Genomic DNA, 15789 nt, shown 5'->3' with positions numbered 1-15789 from the left:
TGAGTTGTGAATTACTTGCAAGAAGAAAGCTTGCAGAACTTGCATCTGTAGCGCATACTACTTGAGCAGCCTATACACAATCACCACATTTCATAACACCACAAGCATGACAGACAAAATATTTATATCAGGCACATTGTTGCTGTGATTTTCTGCCATTGTATTGACCACAGAGATAACGGCACCTTTTCTTGGTGTCAGCATAGGTAGGCCTTGCCAGTTTTGAAGCTGCCTCTTTGGAAATTCTAGGCAAGTCAGTTATGTTCCTATACTCAACCCAAGGTTTGATCAACTCCAGATACAGATATACTCGGAAGAGAATATTTTTGGACATTCACTCCATAGAGGGTTACTCATCTTCCAAACAATATAAGCAGGCAATGTCTAGTACATTTGAGAAACTACCTTTTGCCACTGTTAGATCATGTGTTTGCAAGTGTATGTGAGCACCATCTGGTCATAGTTGTCCACATCACCTTTAGTTATATTTTAATTGTTTTTAAAAGTTCTCAGGTTTGGATTTGTCTGAGATTTCTGCATTATCATGGATTGAAGAAAGTAAAATAACTGTTCTTCCTTTCCTTAGCACATAACTTGCAGGCATAAAAACCAAATATGCTGCTGTTTTGTGGACAAGGAACTCAGGAAATTTCTGGTTTGTTTGCTTGTTTTTCAATGTGCTAATCATAGTCAGTTTTTTAAAAGACAATGTTCTGCTTTAGAGGCACATTGGTGAAAACGTTAGTTGATATATTCCATTCAGAACACTGTAAATGGGTTGTTAGTTTGTCAGTCACTGTCTGGCCTGGTTTTTAATCTGCTGAGTACAAAGCTAGCCAAAGCAACACTATCCAAACATTTTCCAAAGATCTTAATCTGTAAACTGAGGAAATCTAAAGATCCTTGATGGAGAGTTGCTGTTCGGTCTACCCACATGCTGAGGTGAGGGTGCAGGTTGTTTGCAAATATTTAGAGATGCAAATGAGGTCAAAATGACCTCAAAAGCAGAATCAGTAAGCGTTGCTCAATGAACACTACAAATAGATATGAGGAAAACAGCAGTTTTGCAGGGTCACAAAGATGTTCTAACCGATAAAAACATTTGATGTATTCAGTTTGTAAACGGGTTTTGTGATCCTGTGGGATACTATTGACCCCTAATATAATTTGTAGTGCTATTAAGGAAAGTGAGAGAGACAGTGTGGTGTAGTGGTTAAGGTGTTGGACTATGATCTGGGAGACCAGGGTTCAAATCCCCACACAGCCATGAAGCTCACTGGGTGGCCTTGGGCCAGTCACTGCCTCTCAGCCTCAGAGGGAGGCAACGGTAAACCACCTCTGAATACCGCTTACTATGAAAACCCTATTCATAGGGTCACCATAAGTCAGAATCAACTTGAAGGCAGTACATTATTAAGGAAAGTGAATAGTTTGTTTTGAAAATAGACAAAATATTATTTTTTCTTTTGTGTTCCTTTCTCACAAGAAATTTAAAGAACAGGTTCTAAGCGAAGCATTTGTAAATATGACAAGTAACTAATACATTACACAGCATTTTGTGACCCCCAGCAGATTTGTGCATGGATTTTTAGGGTTTTTTAGTCATTTCAGTAAGGGTGGTGGTGGCCTGGAACACCACTTGCCAATTCAGTCCTCATCATGGTTGATGAATATGTAGAACATGGAGTTGAGGAAGACTTACATAACATTTTTATTTATTTTTTCAGCACTGTTGGAGTGCATACAGTCCCAATTATATTGAATGAATGAATGAATCTTTATTTTTACCCCGCTCTTTTTCCAAAACTGGAACTCAGGGCGGCTTACAAATAAAAACTACACATAGGTAAAAAACATACAAAAATATACAATTAAAATAGAATTAAACTATTCATAACATTAAACTCATGAAACATACACTTAAGATACTAAAACAATTTAAAACATTAAGAATAGGACCATAGAACAATACAACAGACCTTATGAGGCCCTATCTTAAACATCTTCTAGTCCAAAAGCCTGTCGGAATAAAAAAGTCTTTGCCTGCCGATGGAAGGATAGCAAGGAAGGGGCCATTCATGCTTCCCTAGGAAGAGAGTTCCAGAACCTGGGGGCAGCCACCGAGAAGGCCCTATCTCGCCTCCCCACCAATCGCGCTTGCGAAGGTGTTGGGACTGAGAGAAGGGCCTCTCCTGAAGATCTCAGGGCCCTGGCAGGCTCATATGGGGAGATACAGTCTGACAAATAGCCTGGACCTAGGCCATATAGAGCTTTATAGGTCAAAACCAGCACTTTGAATTGTGTCCGGAAACAAACTGGCAGCCAGTGGAGCTGTCGTAACAAGGGGGTTGTATGGTCCCTGTAACCAGCCCCAGTTAGCACTCTGGCTGCAGCTCTCTGTACCAGTTTTAAGTTTCCGAACAGTCTTCAAAGGCAGCCCCACGTAGAGTGCGTTACAGTAATCTAAACGGGATGTAACTAAGGCATGCATCACTGTAATCAAATCAGGCGTCTCCAGGAACGGGCGCAGCTGGCGCACCAGTCTTAGCTGGGCAAAAGCACTCCTGGCCACTGCAGAGACCTGGGCCTCCAAGTTCAGAGCTGAGTCCAGGAGCACACCCAGACTGCAAACCTGTGTCTTCAGTGGGAGTGTAACCCCATCCAGCACAGGCTGAATCCCTATTCCCTGATGTGCCTTTGATGGAAAGTTAAGTTAAAGCTCCACAATTTGTGCTTTATCCTACTATTTAATATCCATTATATAGTTTTACTGAAGAAACGGGTTTATTTCCAAATTCAGCCCTTTTTAAAATAGACACCCATAGACATGGGAACTAGTTTCTTCTGGTGCAAATCCACATTTCTGAAGACTGCGTGAATATTCTAGCTGTGTGGGTGGGTCTTCTTTAATGAGTCTTGCAGTTTAGCACCTTTTGTCCTACAGGTTGTCATACTACCCCCTATGGATGGAACATTTCATATGTATTCATTTCCCATACAAATAGTGCATTTATGTATGAAGCTTATTTGTTTTTGCAGTAACCTATCAAAAGACATGCCTGGTCGGAGTTGCTCTCCATTATCTGCTCCTAAAGCAGAGTATAAGTCAGTTGTGCATTTAGAATGTGTACTGGAATATGAAGAACTCATTAAGCTACACATATCTTGCTTTTCAAATGGCTGCCAGTTTTTTATATGTGAATTTCATTAACAAATATAGTAAAGGCTACTTGAGATAAGCTGATTTTGGCAGTGTAGCAAGAAATCGATATATTACACTTTTGATGGGATAGCTTCTCTCTAGTTGCAAGTTCTGAAACAATTTACTTCTATGAGCTCAGCACAGGTAACATATAATTGAAAATCGCTTAGATACATCTGTTGCTGAATTGTGATCTTTTAATATGGGAGGCACAAAGAGGAGGTCATATCCTTGCTTTGTACAATACTTCTATGTCTAATTCAAGCTATCACTGAACACAATTTCAATCTTTTTTTTTTTTTAGTTCAGTTTACGATATGAAAGTTGTATACAGCCTATTGCTTTTCAGAGGCTTGGAAGCATTATTATAAAACTACTCTCCTATTCACTTTTTGTGCCCAATCATGATTTCTGGTCAAACCCACTTGCCATTCAAATAATTTCCAGGTAATTTTCTGCTGTAACAAGCTGTTGATGTGAAGCTCTTCGTGTGATAAAGAAACAGAGCTTACGGGTATCTACAGTACCATGTTTCATTTGATAAACCTGTAAGCATGTAAAATTCAATAGCATAAGCTTAAATGAGAACACAGCATGAAAAGCTCCTGAAATAAATTACATGTCAAGGAAATATTGTGGTTTGTTCCTTTCCTGTGTGTAGAAACTCTGTTTGTACTTGGTAAATGTTGTTAATTAGTAAACTGATTATTTTAGGTACCTAGAGAAAAACACATGTTCATTTAATTAGTATTGCATTTTGGGTTGAATTTGCATAATACATATATGAGCATAAAGTATACTGAAGTGCTTTTACTTATGATATATGTCCTTTTGTTTAATGCAAAGCCCCACCACCTCCAAAACGGGCTCCAACCACTGCACTGACCTTGCGGTCTAAGTCAATGACCTCAGAACTTGAAGAACTTGGTAAGAAAGTGTTTTTTAATGAGCATGCTGCAATAACAGAGACAATGTTAAGACTGTCTGAAAGTGAACTGCACCCTGTACAGAATGTAGTATTGAAAAGATTACATGGGAATGTTGCATTTCTGGATATTTCCATGTGTGCATGATAAGCATGAATGATCTTGTTTTGTTTAATTTTGTTTCTAGCTCTGTGAGAGAATGTGTTTTATTATTTATGTGCTTAATTATTTTACACATTAACTAAAAGCTACAGCATATTTTATTAGCTTGTGTTTTTTTAAGAAATCAGTTTATCTAATATTGTTTTATTTTAAATTTCTGTGGCCTCTCATTAGTGGATAAAGGTAAGCTGCTAGCCCTCATTGTTTAAAAGCTGACCAGAAATAAAGTGTTGTACTTGTAAGGAAAATAGCTCTTATTGAAATCCTTTGTCCCAATCCAGCAAAAGCATTTATGAGTTGAAACAGGTTTCTGCTCTGAGATTTCTCCTACCATCACTTCAAAATGGTACTATCAAACCCATCCAGCCTCAGACTTAAGGAGCAGGAGCTCCAAGAGGTGATTAGTGCCTTATGCTGAGTTAGACCACTGATCCATCTAGCTCAGTACTGTCTGTACTCATTTAGTGGCAGAAACTCTGCAGTGTTTCAGACGTGGGACATTCCCAGCCTGACCTGAAGATGCCAAGGATTAAACCAGGGACCTTCAGCATGCAGAACAGATGGTCTGAGATGCGGCCCTTCCCCTGTTATCGGTCTGACAGTCCCAATCACCTAGAAGGCAGAAGGAGGGGAAACTGGGCTAGGCTTTTTTCAGGACTCCCTTCCCCTCTTCTGGGCACCCAGACAGCTGACAGGGCAGGTTATCTGTAAGGCAGAGGGACAGACATTTGCAGGAATGCAGTAGCTGGGATACAGCCTCTGTTGTACTTCTGGATCAGGACTCACTATTATATATATATAGCCATCTGTCGGGAATGCGTTGATTTGGATTCCAGCATTGAGCAGGGGGTCGGACTTGATGGCCTTATAGGCCCCTTCCAACTCTACTATTCTATGATTCTATGATTTTATTATATTATACAGTGCAATCCTATCGATCTACTCAGAAGTAAACCTGTTGTGTTACAGATATATGTATACAGCAGAGGTGGAGAACCTCCAGCCTGCGGGCCAATCTTGGCCTGCCAAGGGGTCCAGTTTGGCCTGCAAGGCCATTTTCCCCAAACCTGCCCACCTGTCAATCAGCTGGCATCACTTTTTTCAGCAGGATTTAATCCCTACTCGATAGCTGATGAGAGGAGGTTAAATCCTGCTCAGTTTGGCTGCACGCGCTTCTTTCCTCTTGGAGCAAACACACAGACCAAGTGAGCATCAGGGGGGAAAGGGTCTGTTTGCTTTTGCTGCATGTACCTGTTTCCTGGGAAGAGACATATGCAGCAAAAACAAGCAGACCCGTTTTTTTTCTGCATTGCTGTGCTTCTTGGAGCCAACATTTGCATAAAGCAGTTTTCTCTCCCCCCACCCCCATGGGAGAGGGCAGGATGAAGCCCGCTTTACATAGAAAGCTCTGAAAGAGATATCTCCGTTACTCAGCAGTGCAGGAAAAAAATGAGCCTGCTTGCTTTCCCTGAGGTATGTGCAGCGAGAGCAAACTAACCCTTTTTTCTGCATCGTTGCATGAAAGAGACATCTCTCTCAGAGCTAATGGTTGCATAAAGCAGTTTTTTCTCCAAGAAGGTCTTCTCCCTCACTGAGCAATGCCTGTACAGTGCAAGCTTCTCCTCCACCCCCTGACACTAATGGGGAGGGTAGAGGAGAAAGAAGCACTTTGCTAGGGCTGCAGGTTCTCAGGCACCTGAGAACCCCACACCAGGAATTTTGAGATGTGGGCAGGACAACCCTCGTGTCAATCTTGTCATGTCATTATGACATCAAGTGATTGTCAGGTGGGTTGTCCCACCCATCTGTCAAAGTTTATTTATTTTATTTTTTTATTATTTGATTTACATCCCGACCTTCCTCCCAGGAGGAGCCAAAGTTGGCCAACAGTAGTGGCGCCAGATAAAGATCTGGCCTGAGGAGCCAAAAAGTTTCCCCACCCTTAATATACAGTATAACAGTATAGGATTGCAGCCTTACTAAATCATTGCAACATTTACATCAACATGAAAATTTGTTATTCCTTACTTCACCCATTTTTATGTAGAAAATATAGCTATGTAGTAGTAGAATTAATTTGTACAATATTCCAGTTGAAAATTTTCTGATATGAGGTCTTTTTTTATTATTGTTTTTTAAAAGTCCAGAGTTTTCTTACCTTTTAGTAACTGAAAATGTGTTGCATGGAAACCAATTTAGATATCCTGATATCTGGACAACATTAGGAGTGTAAATATTTATTATCTGATACCTTTAGAGGCCATTATCGTTTGCTGGCCAAGTAATTAAATCAAACCTTTAATATAATGTCCCATCTCTTGTGAACCTACATGGATTTAATAATACTGGTTTTCTAACAATTCTGAGAGGTAAACACTCATTTAGATTTAAATCTATAAAAAGAAATCAAGGTTTCTCTATATTAAATCATTACATTCAAAGCAAACTGAAACATGACTTACAAAATCTCAAATGAACAGCTTACATTACCTTTGTTGTTCAAATTTAGATATTCATTGTCTGTGAATTATTAACATTTTTCTTCAGAAAGATGCTTTACCTTTATGCCATTTCTTGTTTAAATAGCACAATAAGCCAGTTACAATAAAAACTGTTTAGTTTTTGGAAATTAGTTGGGACATACAGGGGTATTTTACATGAGTGTGTTTTAAATTTTGCCAGCCTTTAATTTTCCTGTCACTTGCTTGGGATTTTGTGAAGTTATCCTTCTTAACAGGTCTTTGTATCATAGCATAGCCCTTTTTCATTCATCATGGAAAAATGGGAAGCGCTCCCTTATGAACCATAAAAACAATGATCTTCTAGGCAAAGTAGGTTAAATAGGGGATTTTTCTTCTATCTAGACAGTGTAAGCTAACTAGAAGTTACACCTGAGCAGAGAGAGTAATCACCAGGGTGACCTATTTAAACTATCAAAATGTGTAGTACTAATTGACTCCTCACATTGCTGCCTTTATAGGTCTTAGCATCCTACTCATGAAGTATTTTGAGATGCAGCAAAAGGTCTTGGGCAACACCTGAACCTTCCTGCTGAACTCATTTTTTCCCCAAGAACATCATGCAATCCCAAAGCAATGGCATTTCTTCTTGGTCTATAAATTGAAAGCAACTGCCATCAACGGAAGCCTTACCTTCATCAAGGGCTGAGTGAATCACAGCTGCTCAGTTCCACTCACTGGCATCAAAGGTCATCAGTGGAAGCTAATGCCTAACAACTACCAATAAAGGAAGACTTGCTTCTGTCATGGGCTAAGCAAGTCCAGCTGCTCAGCCCCACTCCCTTGCCTCAAAGGAATTGTTGCCTAGTAGACAATGGTGAAAGGATGACATCAGGAAAGCCCAAGGATGAGATCAGGAAATGCCTGAACAATTCTGCTACCATATGGGCACAATGTATGATTATATTGTGCAAATGTTTTATAAGTTCTTGGGGCTGTAAAGTAGGATTATTATAAATAAATAAATGTATAATGTTTGATATGGATCATCATAGAGGATCTGTTTTTAATTTTGAAGTTAGAAAGTAATTGCCATTACTTTGGGGCTGTGTGATTTCTTTGGGAAATGAAATAAGCTCAGCAGGATGGTCGAGGTGTGGCTCTAGGAAAATCTGTTTTCTGTATTTTCAAAATAGTTCGTGAGCAGAATGCTAAAATGTATAAAAACAGCTATGTGAACAATCAATTGCTGCACATTTTGATAATTTAAATAAGCCAGCCTGGTAATTACTCTGTCCATGTGTATATCCTAGTTAGATCACATTTGTCCTGATTGACACCAAGGCTATGGTCTGAAGGCACATGAGGCCAGCACCCTACTGAAGCTAAGCAGGGTCAGGTCTGGTCAGTGCCTGGATGGAAGACCGCCTGGAAACCATATGTAAGCCTTCGTGGGTTTCTATCATGAAAAGAAAGGTGGGGTATAAATGTAAATAAATAAATAAATAAAAGCTCTTAGCTAGTGGTTACAGATAGTCAATATTTTGTTTCTGAGGTGGCTATCACTGAAAGATTTCAGAGGAAGGCATAGATAATCATATAGGAGTTGGTCATAAAGAAAATTTCTTCCTGATGACATTGGGCTTTGTTTTTCCTTCAGTAATTTATTATATAAAATTTTATATAAAATAAATTATTTTGCTATGATGTAATCTTGTCTAACAGCTAGAGAGATCCAAAGTACATGCATGCATACAGGAGGCTTAGTATGAGTAGAAACTGCCCCATTTACTTAAATCACATACTAATTGCAAGTGAGAAATTTTCACTAATTGTATTGAAGAGAACAAGCCCTGATCATGTAGGGAAAGAACACACAATACATACGGTATCCTTGCATGCCTACCAGTGCTGCTATATATATAATCCAGAACTTGGAAAAGTTACTTTTTTAAACTACAACTCCCATCAGCCCCAGCCAGCATGGCCACTGGATTGGGCTGATGGGAGTTGCAGTTCAAAAAAGTAACTTTTCCAAGCTCTGATATAATCCTATGCACACTTGGGAGTAAATACCACCAATGTCATTTGTATATGTTTCTGAGTAAGCTTGCATAGGACCAGGCTGTAGGTGCAATGGTGTGTTTTAGTAGACCACCTTCTGTTCATAATAGTATGAAAGCTTTCATATTGCACAGAATACAGAATGGAAAATAACTTTATACTCATGACAGTAGTAGTAGTAGTAGTAGTAGTAGTTGATTTGATTTCTTACCTGCCCTTCAACCCAAGGCAAATTACAACATAAAATACAATATTAATTTAGAATCAGGATAATAAGGTATGTACTAATATATATATAGGTGTCATGGCGTCTTTTAGGAGGCCACCTGCTGTTGGTAAGAGTATGCAGACTTTCATGTTGCACATACTATGGAGTGGAACATGACTTTGCAGATGTCAAAGGCCATAGTAAAGAGGCATGTCTTCAACATATGCCAGAACCTGCACAGTGATGATGCTAGACACACTTCTGTGAGGAGGGACTGCCATAATTTAGGGGCTGCCACAGAGAAAGCTTCAACACAGTGCCACAGGCTGTAAAGGTGGTCTGGTACAAGGATTCATGTGGCTGATTCTATGCAATTTGTTTCTGGCACTAGGAGCTTTTAAGGTTTTGGAGTTGAGCAAGATTACTGCATTTGCCTATATGTAACTGGTATTGAATTGCAAAAATATTTAGAATACCAAACTCATGTAACACAATGGCATGGTTTGCATGTCACCGAAGGCCTAACCAAGAGCTGTAGCCAAGGTTTATTCTTGACTAGAGCTTTGGTTAGTGAGATTAACCATGAGGCCAGTTTCACATTAAGCTAAACCTTACCTTAGGAGTAAAAAAACACCAGGGAACAGCAAAGTGGCTGCGAACTCCTGTCATGTAGCCCGCACATTTGTGTGATCTTGCTAAACCATAGTTTGGCTTAGCCTGAACCTGGCACTAATACTAATTAGCAGGGAGTTGTAGACGATTGTGATATTCCAAGAGTTCGAGCTTACTATACTGTTTTAAACTGTTTGTAATCTGATAATACTTTAATATTCTTTTAACTACAGAAATTGATCCAATATGTATATGGTTAGTTCTTTTGCATTATTCTTTCTTATACCTTAACCAAACTTAAGTGTCAAGTTCCTTTTATCAATGAATCCTAACCAAACAAAATAGTCCTATGAACTATATATATTCTGTATATAAACATTTTATTTCCTAGTTTAAGTGCTTTCATAATATTTTATTATTTAGCTCTTTATTTTGCTAATATAATAACGTAGACAGGACAGACTTCTAGGAAGCTGCCATAGGAATGTAATAACAGTACTTGTCCATCTACCTCAAAATTGCCTACAATGACTAGCAGCAACCTTTCATGATTTCAGATAGAAATCTTTCTCCATCCTGTCCAGTGGAACCAAGGATTAAATCTGGGACCTTCTGCATGTAAAGCACATGCTCTGTATTTATCATTCATAGGGTACTTGTATTTATGCCTCTTCTTACTGATTTTCTCTTCCTTTTTTTTTTTTGCTGTTTCTTCCGTAGCTGGACCGACACCTCCCTCCCTGCTTTTACATGGCCATTCATTCCTCTTGAAAGTGGTGGGAGGATGTTAGTGACTTTTTGGATGGGTAGGTGACATCAAAAAACTTTTGGGTGGATGTGGGCTTACTTTAAAGATGAAGTTGCCATTTTTTTTTTAACAATAAAAATAACTTTTTTAAAAAAAAAAGCTTTGGGACCAATCATGGCTTGGTTGCCCTCAGCAGCAGCAGCAGCCATACCCCCACCCCCAAGAATACCTCTGGGAACAAGAAAACATCATGACATCATGTAATTCCCGGGGGGCATTTTATCCAAAATTGCAAAAGAATGGCACTTAACTGCTGAGGACAGCCAAACTGTCACTTGAAACATTGGCAAAGCTTTTTATGGTTTTTAAAAAGTATCCCCTGCCACCTCAGCTTGATGATAAGCCCACTCTCACCCAAATGTTCTTTGATTCCAATCTTCCGGAATAGTTTTCATCCTGCCCCACCCTGAAAGCAACAAAAGTCGGGGGTGAATACTTCATTCCAGCATTGATCTCTTCTTATATATGTCCAACAATATTTGTCACCTACCTGCAGGCACCGCTATTGTAACTATGCCTGGAACCTAAAAAGCTAGGAGTTTGTGGTAGTCCAGTGGAATTCCTTATATTTTTTATTTGAACAACAAAAAATGTTTTTCAAACTCTCCTCTGTTTCAAAACCAGTTTGCTATTTTGCATATTAGGGCTGTTTTTGAGGAAACATCTATTGGCTCATGGAACTAATTTAATGATTCTTTGGATGCTGGTTTGTGTCCTCTGCCCCTATGATATTACATGGCTGTTTCCCATTCACTGTTACACACTGTCTAATTCATGTGTACCCCCTATAGAATCTGCAGAAAGATTTATCAGGAAGTAATGGCTGAAAAAAATAAATGTAAATATACTGCCTTCAAGTCGGTTCCGACTTATGGCGACCCTATGAATAGGGTTTTCATGAGGCTCGGGAGGTAATGACTGGCCCAAGGTCACCCAGTGAGCTTCATGGCTATGTGAGGATTTGAACCCTGGTCTCCCAGGTCATAGTCCAACACCTTAACCACTACACCATACTGGCTCTCTGATGGCTGAACAAGTGGTCACGATTAATTGCCCTTTAAATTTCAGCTTTGTTAAAATATTTTCCCCAGATCACACTAATATTTTCAAAAATCCGAATCATGCTATTTAAATTTTGTGACTAGATCTTGCTTTTAGGCTTAGCCAAGGTATCCCACCTTTTACAACATACATTTTAGAGTTAAAGTTTAAACTTTATCAGAGCCTGTGCCAGAGTTGATAATGCTTAGGGACATTTGAAAAAGGACAGGTATATCGCTGAGTATAATCAGTGTTGCTGCAGGAGACTCAAGCAGGGATTAAACATTGCAGAATGACCTCTTCAGATTTGATTTGATTTCATTCCCTTTCTATTTTCAAGCTTCAGTACGGAAGAAGAAGGGTAAGGGGAAGCATTTTGTCTCTTTAATTTGTTTTTTTCTATCTTTTTTCATATTAAAGAAGAATACATAGTTGTAAATGGTCCAGTTTGTCAGTCATAAAATATTTATGAAGATGTTTTAGTTATTTAGATAATGAATAATGAAAGCACATAAAATAACTAATTTCCTTCATGTTTGAAATAAATGATCCCATTTCTTTCTTTTGTCTTGCCTCCTTCATCCCCGCTCCCTCTCCCTTTATATGTTTAAGATCCTTTCCCAGTCGTTCCCCAGTCATTACTTCAAGGTTACTGTGCTGTCAATCACTTAGGGCTGTTTCATACATGGCATTTTCCCCACATAGGATAAAAGTATGTGCACACATCTTATGTTGTATGTCTGTTCTGCTGTAGTTACCTATATTTGGAACCACCTGCTGCAGCTTCTAAATATGAGTATCCAAGGCAAAATAGACACTTGCGCAGTTTTCATGCTCAATGATGTATGTGGGTGTACACATCTTTTTCTACAGTGAGTTTCCCTTCATGTGGGAAACTCATAAATGAAGCAGCCCTATGAACATCAGTGGCAAGTAACTGGAGTTTGGTGTAGTTCAGCATCTCTTATTTCTCTTGCCTGCTTAGTAGCCAGTTATTACTTATAGAACCACACTGCCTCTGTCTCAAAAATAGGCACCTCACACACACCTTGAGTCTTTACCTGGAGAACTGCTGCTCTGCATAATTTCAGGTTTAACTTAGCATCTTCCACACTGTCCCGTATGCATGGAATGCCCTCCCTGAACTGATCCATAAGGTCACAACTCTCCTCTCCTTTATCTCCTTGAGACTCACCTCTGCTGCAATGCCTACTGAGCCTATTGCACAACTTGCAATGACTGATTGCTAAGTGAAAGGACAGATGGGGATTGTTGACATTTTATAGTAATATTAAATATAAATAAATATATGTATATAAAGGATGCATATATTTAGTTGCATCCCTTTACTACCTCACCCTTTGTATGTCACCTGCTTTCTTCAAGGCAGGGAAGTTGGTTTTTTGTGTGTATATGATTGCACAGCACACTACTATTTTTTTAGTTGTCATAGAGGTAGGAGAAATTAAAGATAAGTCATGTATAGATTACAGAGTTGTGTGAAGCATTAACCTTGATACTATCTTACAATAGTGAAGTAAAGTGGCTGAAATTAAATTTTCTTAATTTTGTTTTTGTTTGATACATTAATCTTTTCCCAGCTCTCTTTCTCTTTCTTTTGTTGATCATATTAACAGTGGCCAAGAGGTCCAATTACAGCTACAGCACTGCCACTCAGACTATAGAATAAAACTTGTTAACTAGCTGTGAGCCTCAGTGACTTGGAGACTTTGTAGTGTAGATAAGTTATCCAATAAGTATAATGTGTGTTTGTTTGCTTATTTTTGTTTTGCTGAAGCAAAATGTAAATGTCCTTGATAAAGCTCTTGAAGTGTTTACCCATGCACACCTAGGTCTTCTTCACATATTATAGTATTAGTGTATATATGCAGTACACACTCTAAAATATCCATTTTGAAAGATATATATGTTGATGCAGAAAGTAATTTATTCATGCCAAAGAGCCAAGAATTTGTCCCTGCCACATCTACACGTACCTTAAAACACATTTCTTTCCTGTAAAGCAGACCCATACATGTACAGGATTATGCAAAATTCCATTGACCTTTGCATGGAAGTCTGTATAGGCAGAGGCCATCTCATTCAGTCTGATGGCAGGCATAGCTCCATATGAACTCTTTGAATGAAATGGGGAGAGAGGGGCTTCTTACATAGGGAGTTTTCTATTATACGGGAAGGAATAAGGAGCCCCTTATTCTGAATCAGAATCCAGTATATACAGTGGAGCCACTGGATCAGGGCTGTTGTTTAGCTATATAATTAATAACTAGAGGTCCTTACAAGATTAAAATCAGATGTTGTGTTTTGCATTTCGTTTAACTTTTCTTCTGAAAGTATTACTAAACAAAAATTTCTCAAATGGTAATAAATCCTTTTAGCTTGCAATTGTAGACCCACTTAACACTGTAAGCTCTATTTAACTCAATGGAACTTACTTTTGAATAGACATGTATAGGATTGCACTGTTACATTAATGTGTTTCCTTTCATCATCTTTATCAAACTCAGAATGGAGCCATTCATCTAAAATGCATGTTTTGTCGACTTGGAAACTGGCTTTTTTCTTTTGTTGACAATATTTTGAAAAATTAATACATCATTGACACAAAGAAGAATACGCAATTGAATGTATTAATAAATTAATCTAATTTGTAGGCAATTTTTTGTAATAGCCACAGCTAAGCAAAGGGGCTAGAGCAGTGCTAGAAAAAATCTTTAAAAGAGCAAAATGACATAAATAAAAGAGATATTTTGGCATAATTCACATAAAACCTTTGTGTATGTTGCGTATCTCACACAAGTTGAAAATGATATATTGCATATCAGTATGCTTCCTCTGTATAGTGTCTATACATCTTTGCCTTAATCCAAAGATCACTTAGAGGCATTGTTAAGTCATGTATGTATGAGGACTCCCAATCTCTTTAAGGGTTTCCTCATTTGTTTCAGAGGACAGACCCAGTCTAAATGCACAAAGGAATGCATATGTGGATCTTTTGAAATGAATGATTAATTCCATATGCACATCTGAGTGAAAACAAAATTCTTTATCAGGGTATGTATTAATGAGATGGCCAACAAATCACAACTGAATGATAATAATAATATTTTTTTAAAAAACCTAAACAGCTACTAATGTAATTATTCATCAATGTACTAGTGCAAATATGACTAGAATTTTTAAATGGAAGAATTCCAGGATATTAATTTATTTTTAAAACATGAAACAACAGTGACAAAATAAATCAGTTTATCTAAAGATTTTTAAAAGAAATCATGCGACAATGAGGGCTTGCGTAACTTAGGTGAATACCAGATAGTTATAGAATTTGTAGAGTTCTTTATGCATAACTGCTCTTGAATATCTTTAATGGGTTTTTTATTATTTCTAAGGTTACTTCATCGGTACCAAATTTTATTCTAGCAAATTTGAGATCTTAAATGAAACTTTAAGCTAGCTACATGTTTATAGCTGCACTGTTTCTAACCTGGGTATTGTTCAGTTCTCCATTAACAAGCTCTTCCAAAATGTTAAATCGATATGTGATATGTGTAACTGAATACACATTTGTATTATTCTTTTAAAAAATGCTAGATTGGCGGTAGCCAAAATTTTTAATTCTGAAACAGCAATCATTTTGCCTTTCTCTATTTCTGTTGACCTTTCCCCTGAGGATATCAATATTAATTCCAGAAGAATGATCACGGTATCACTTACATATATAGAAACATCAGATTACATCATAGCGCATTAAATATGAAATGCAACAAACCCAATAGAAAATGTAATAACGGTATTAGAAAAAAGTGTCAATGAAATTCAAAAAAGAGAATAGTTACTTTTAGTAAAAGTGTGAAATAATGGTATTTGACACAGTTAAGACATAAATTAAATCCAGTGCTTGAATTCTAAACATAACTGGGACTGAAAAGTAGCCTCATGTGTGAAAAGGCTGCACACTGTAGTTATAGGTATTTCAGCTCTATGGTATAGATCACAGGACTTTCACAACAGAAAAATAGGAAAAGCAGATACTGTACCAGCTCTATAGAGTTCACACCTTCAAATCCGTGGATGATTTTGGAAGATGTTTTGGACAGAAGTCTTTAAGCCATCGGATACCTTACAATTGAAGATATGGATATTCCTGAAGTTACTCATATAACATGGGACGTCTGAAAGATATTTGTGTAAGTATTAATTGGTGACCCCAAATATTAAACTAAGTTAAGATTACAACTACAGGGTATGCAGTATTAATTTATGATGGAGATGTACTGAATATA

The 15789-nt window shown here is 38.0% G+C and overlaps 1 protein-coding gene across 10 annotated transcripts in view; it reads left to right on the top strand.

Annotated features, from left to right (window-relative positions):
• The window catches only part of SHANK2 (SH3 and multiple ankyrin repeat domains 2), a 655745-nt gene that overhangs the window by 564963 nt on the left and 74993 nt on the right, over nt 1-15789 (top strand). For 9 of the 10 annotated variants that reach the window (XM_061610714.1, XM_061610713.1, XM_061610716.1 and 6 more), the window contains one exon: nt 4049-4129. The exons of the other annotated variant lie outside the window; for it this stretch is intronic. In XM_061610714.1, the coding sequence (XP_061466698.1) occupies nt 4049-4129 (81 nt within the window). The remainder of the gene's footprint in view (nt 1-4048; nt 4130-15789) is intronic. 10 annotated transcript variants of the gene reach the window in all.

Source organism: Rhineura floridana, chromosome 2, assembly GCF_030035675.1.
Source record: "Rhineura floridana isolate rRhiFlo1 chromosome 2, rRhiFlo1.hap2, whole genome shotgun sequence".
NCBI lineage: Eukaryota > Metazoa > Chordata > Lepidosauria > Squamata > Rhineuridae > Rhineura > Rhineura floridana.
This window is presented reverse-complemented; position numbering and strand designations above follow the sequence as displayed.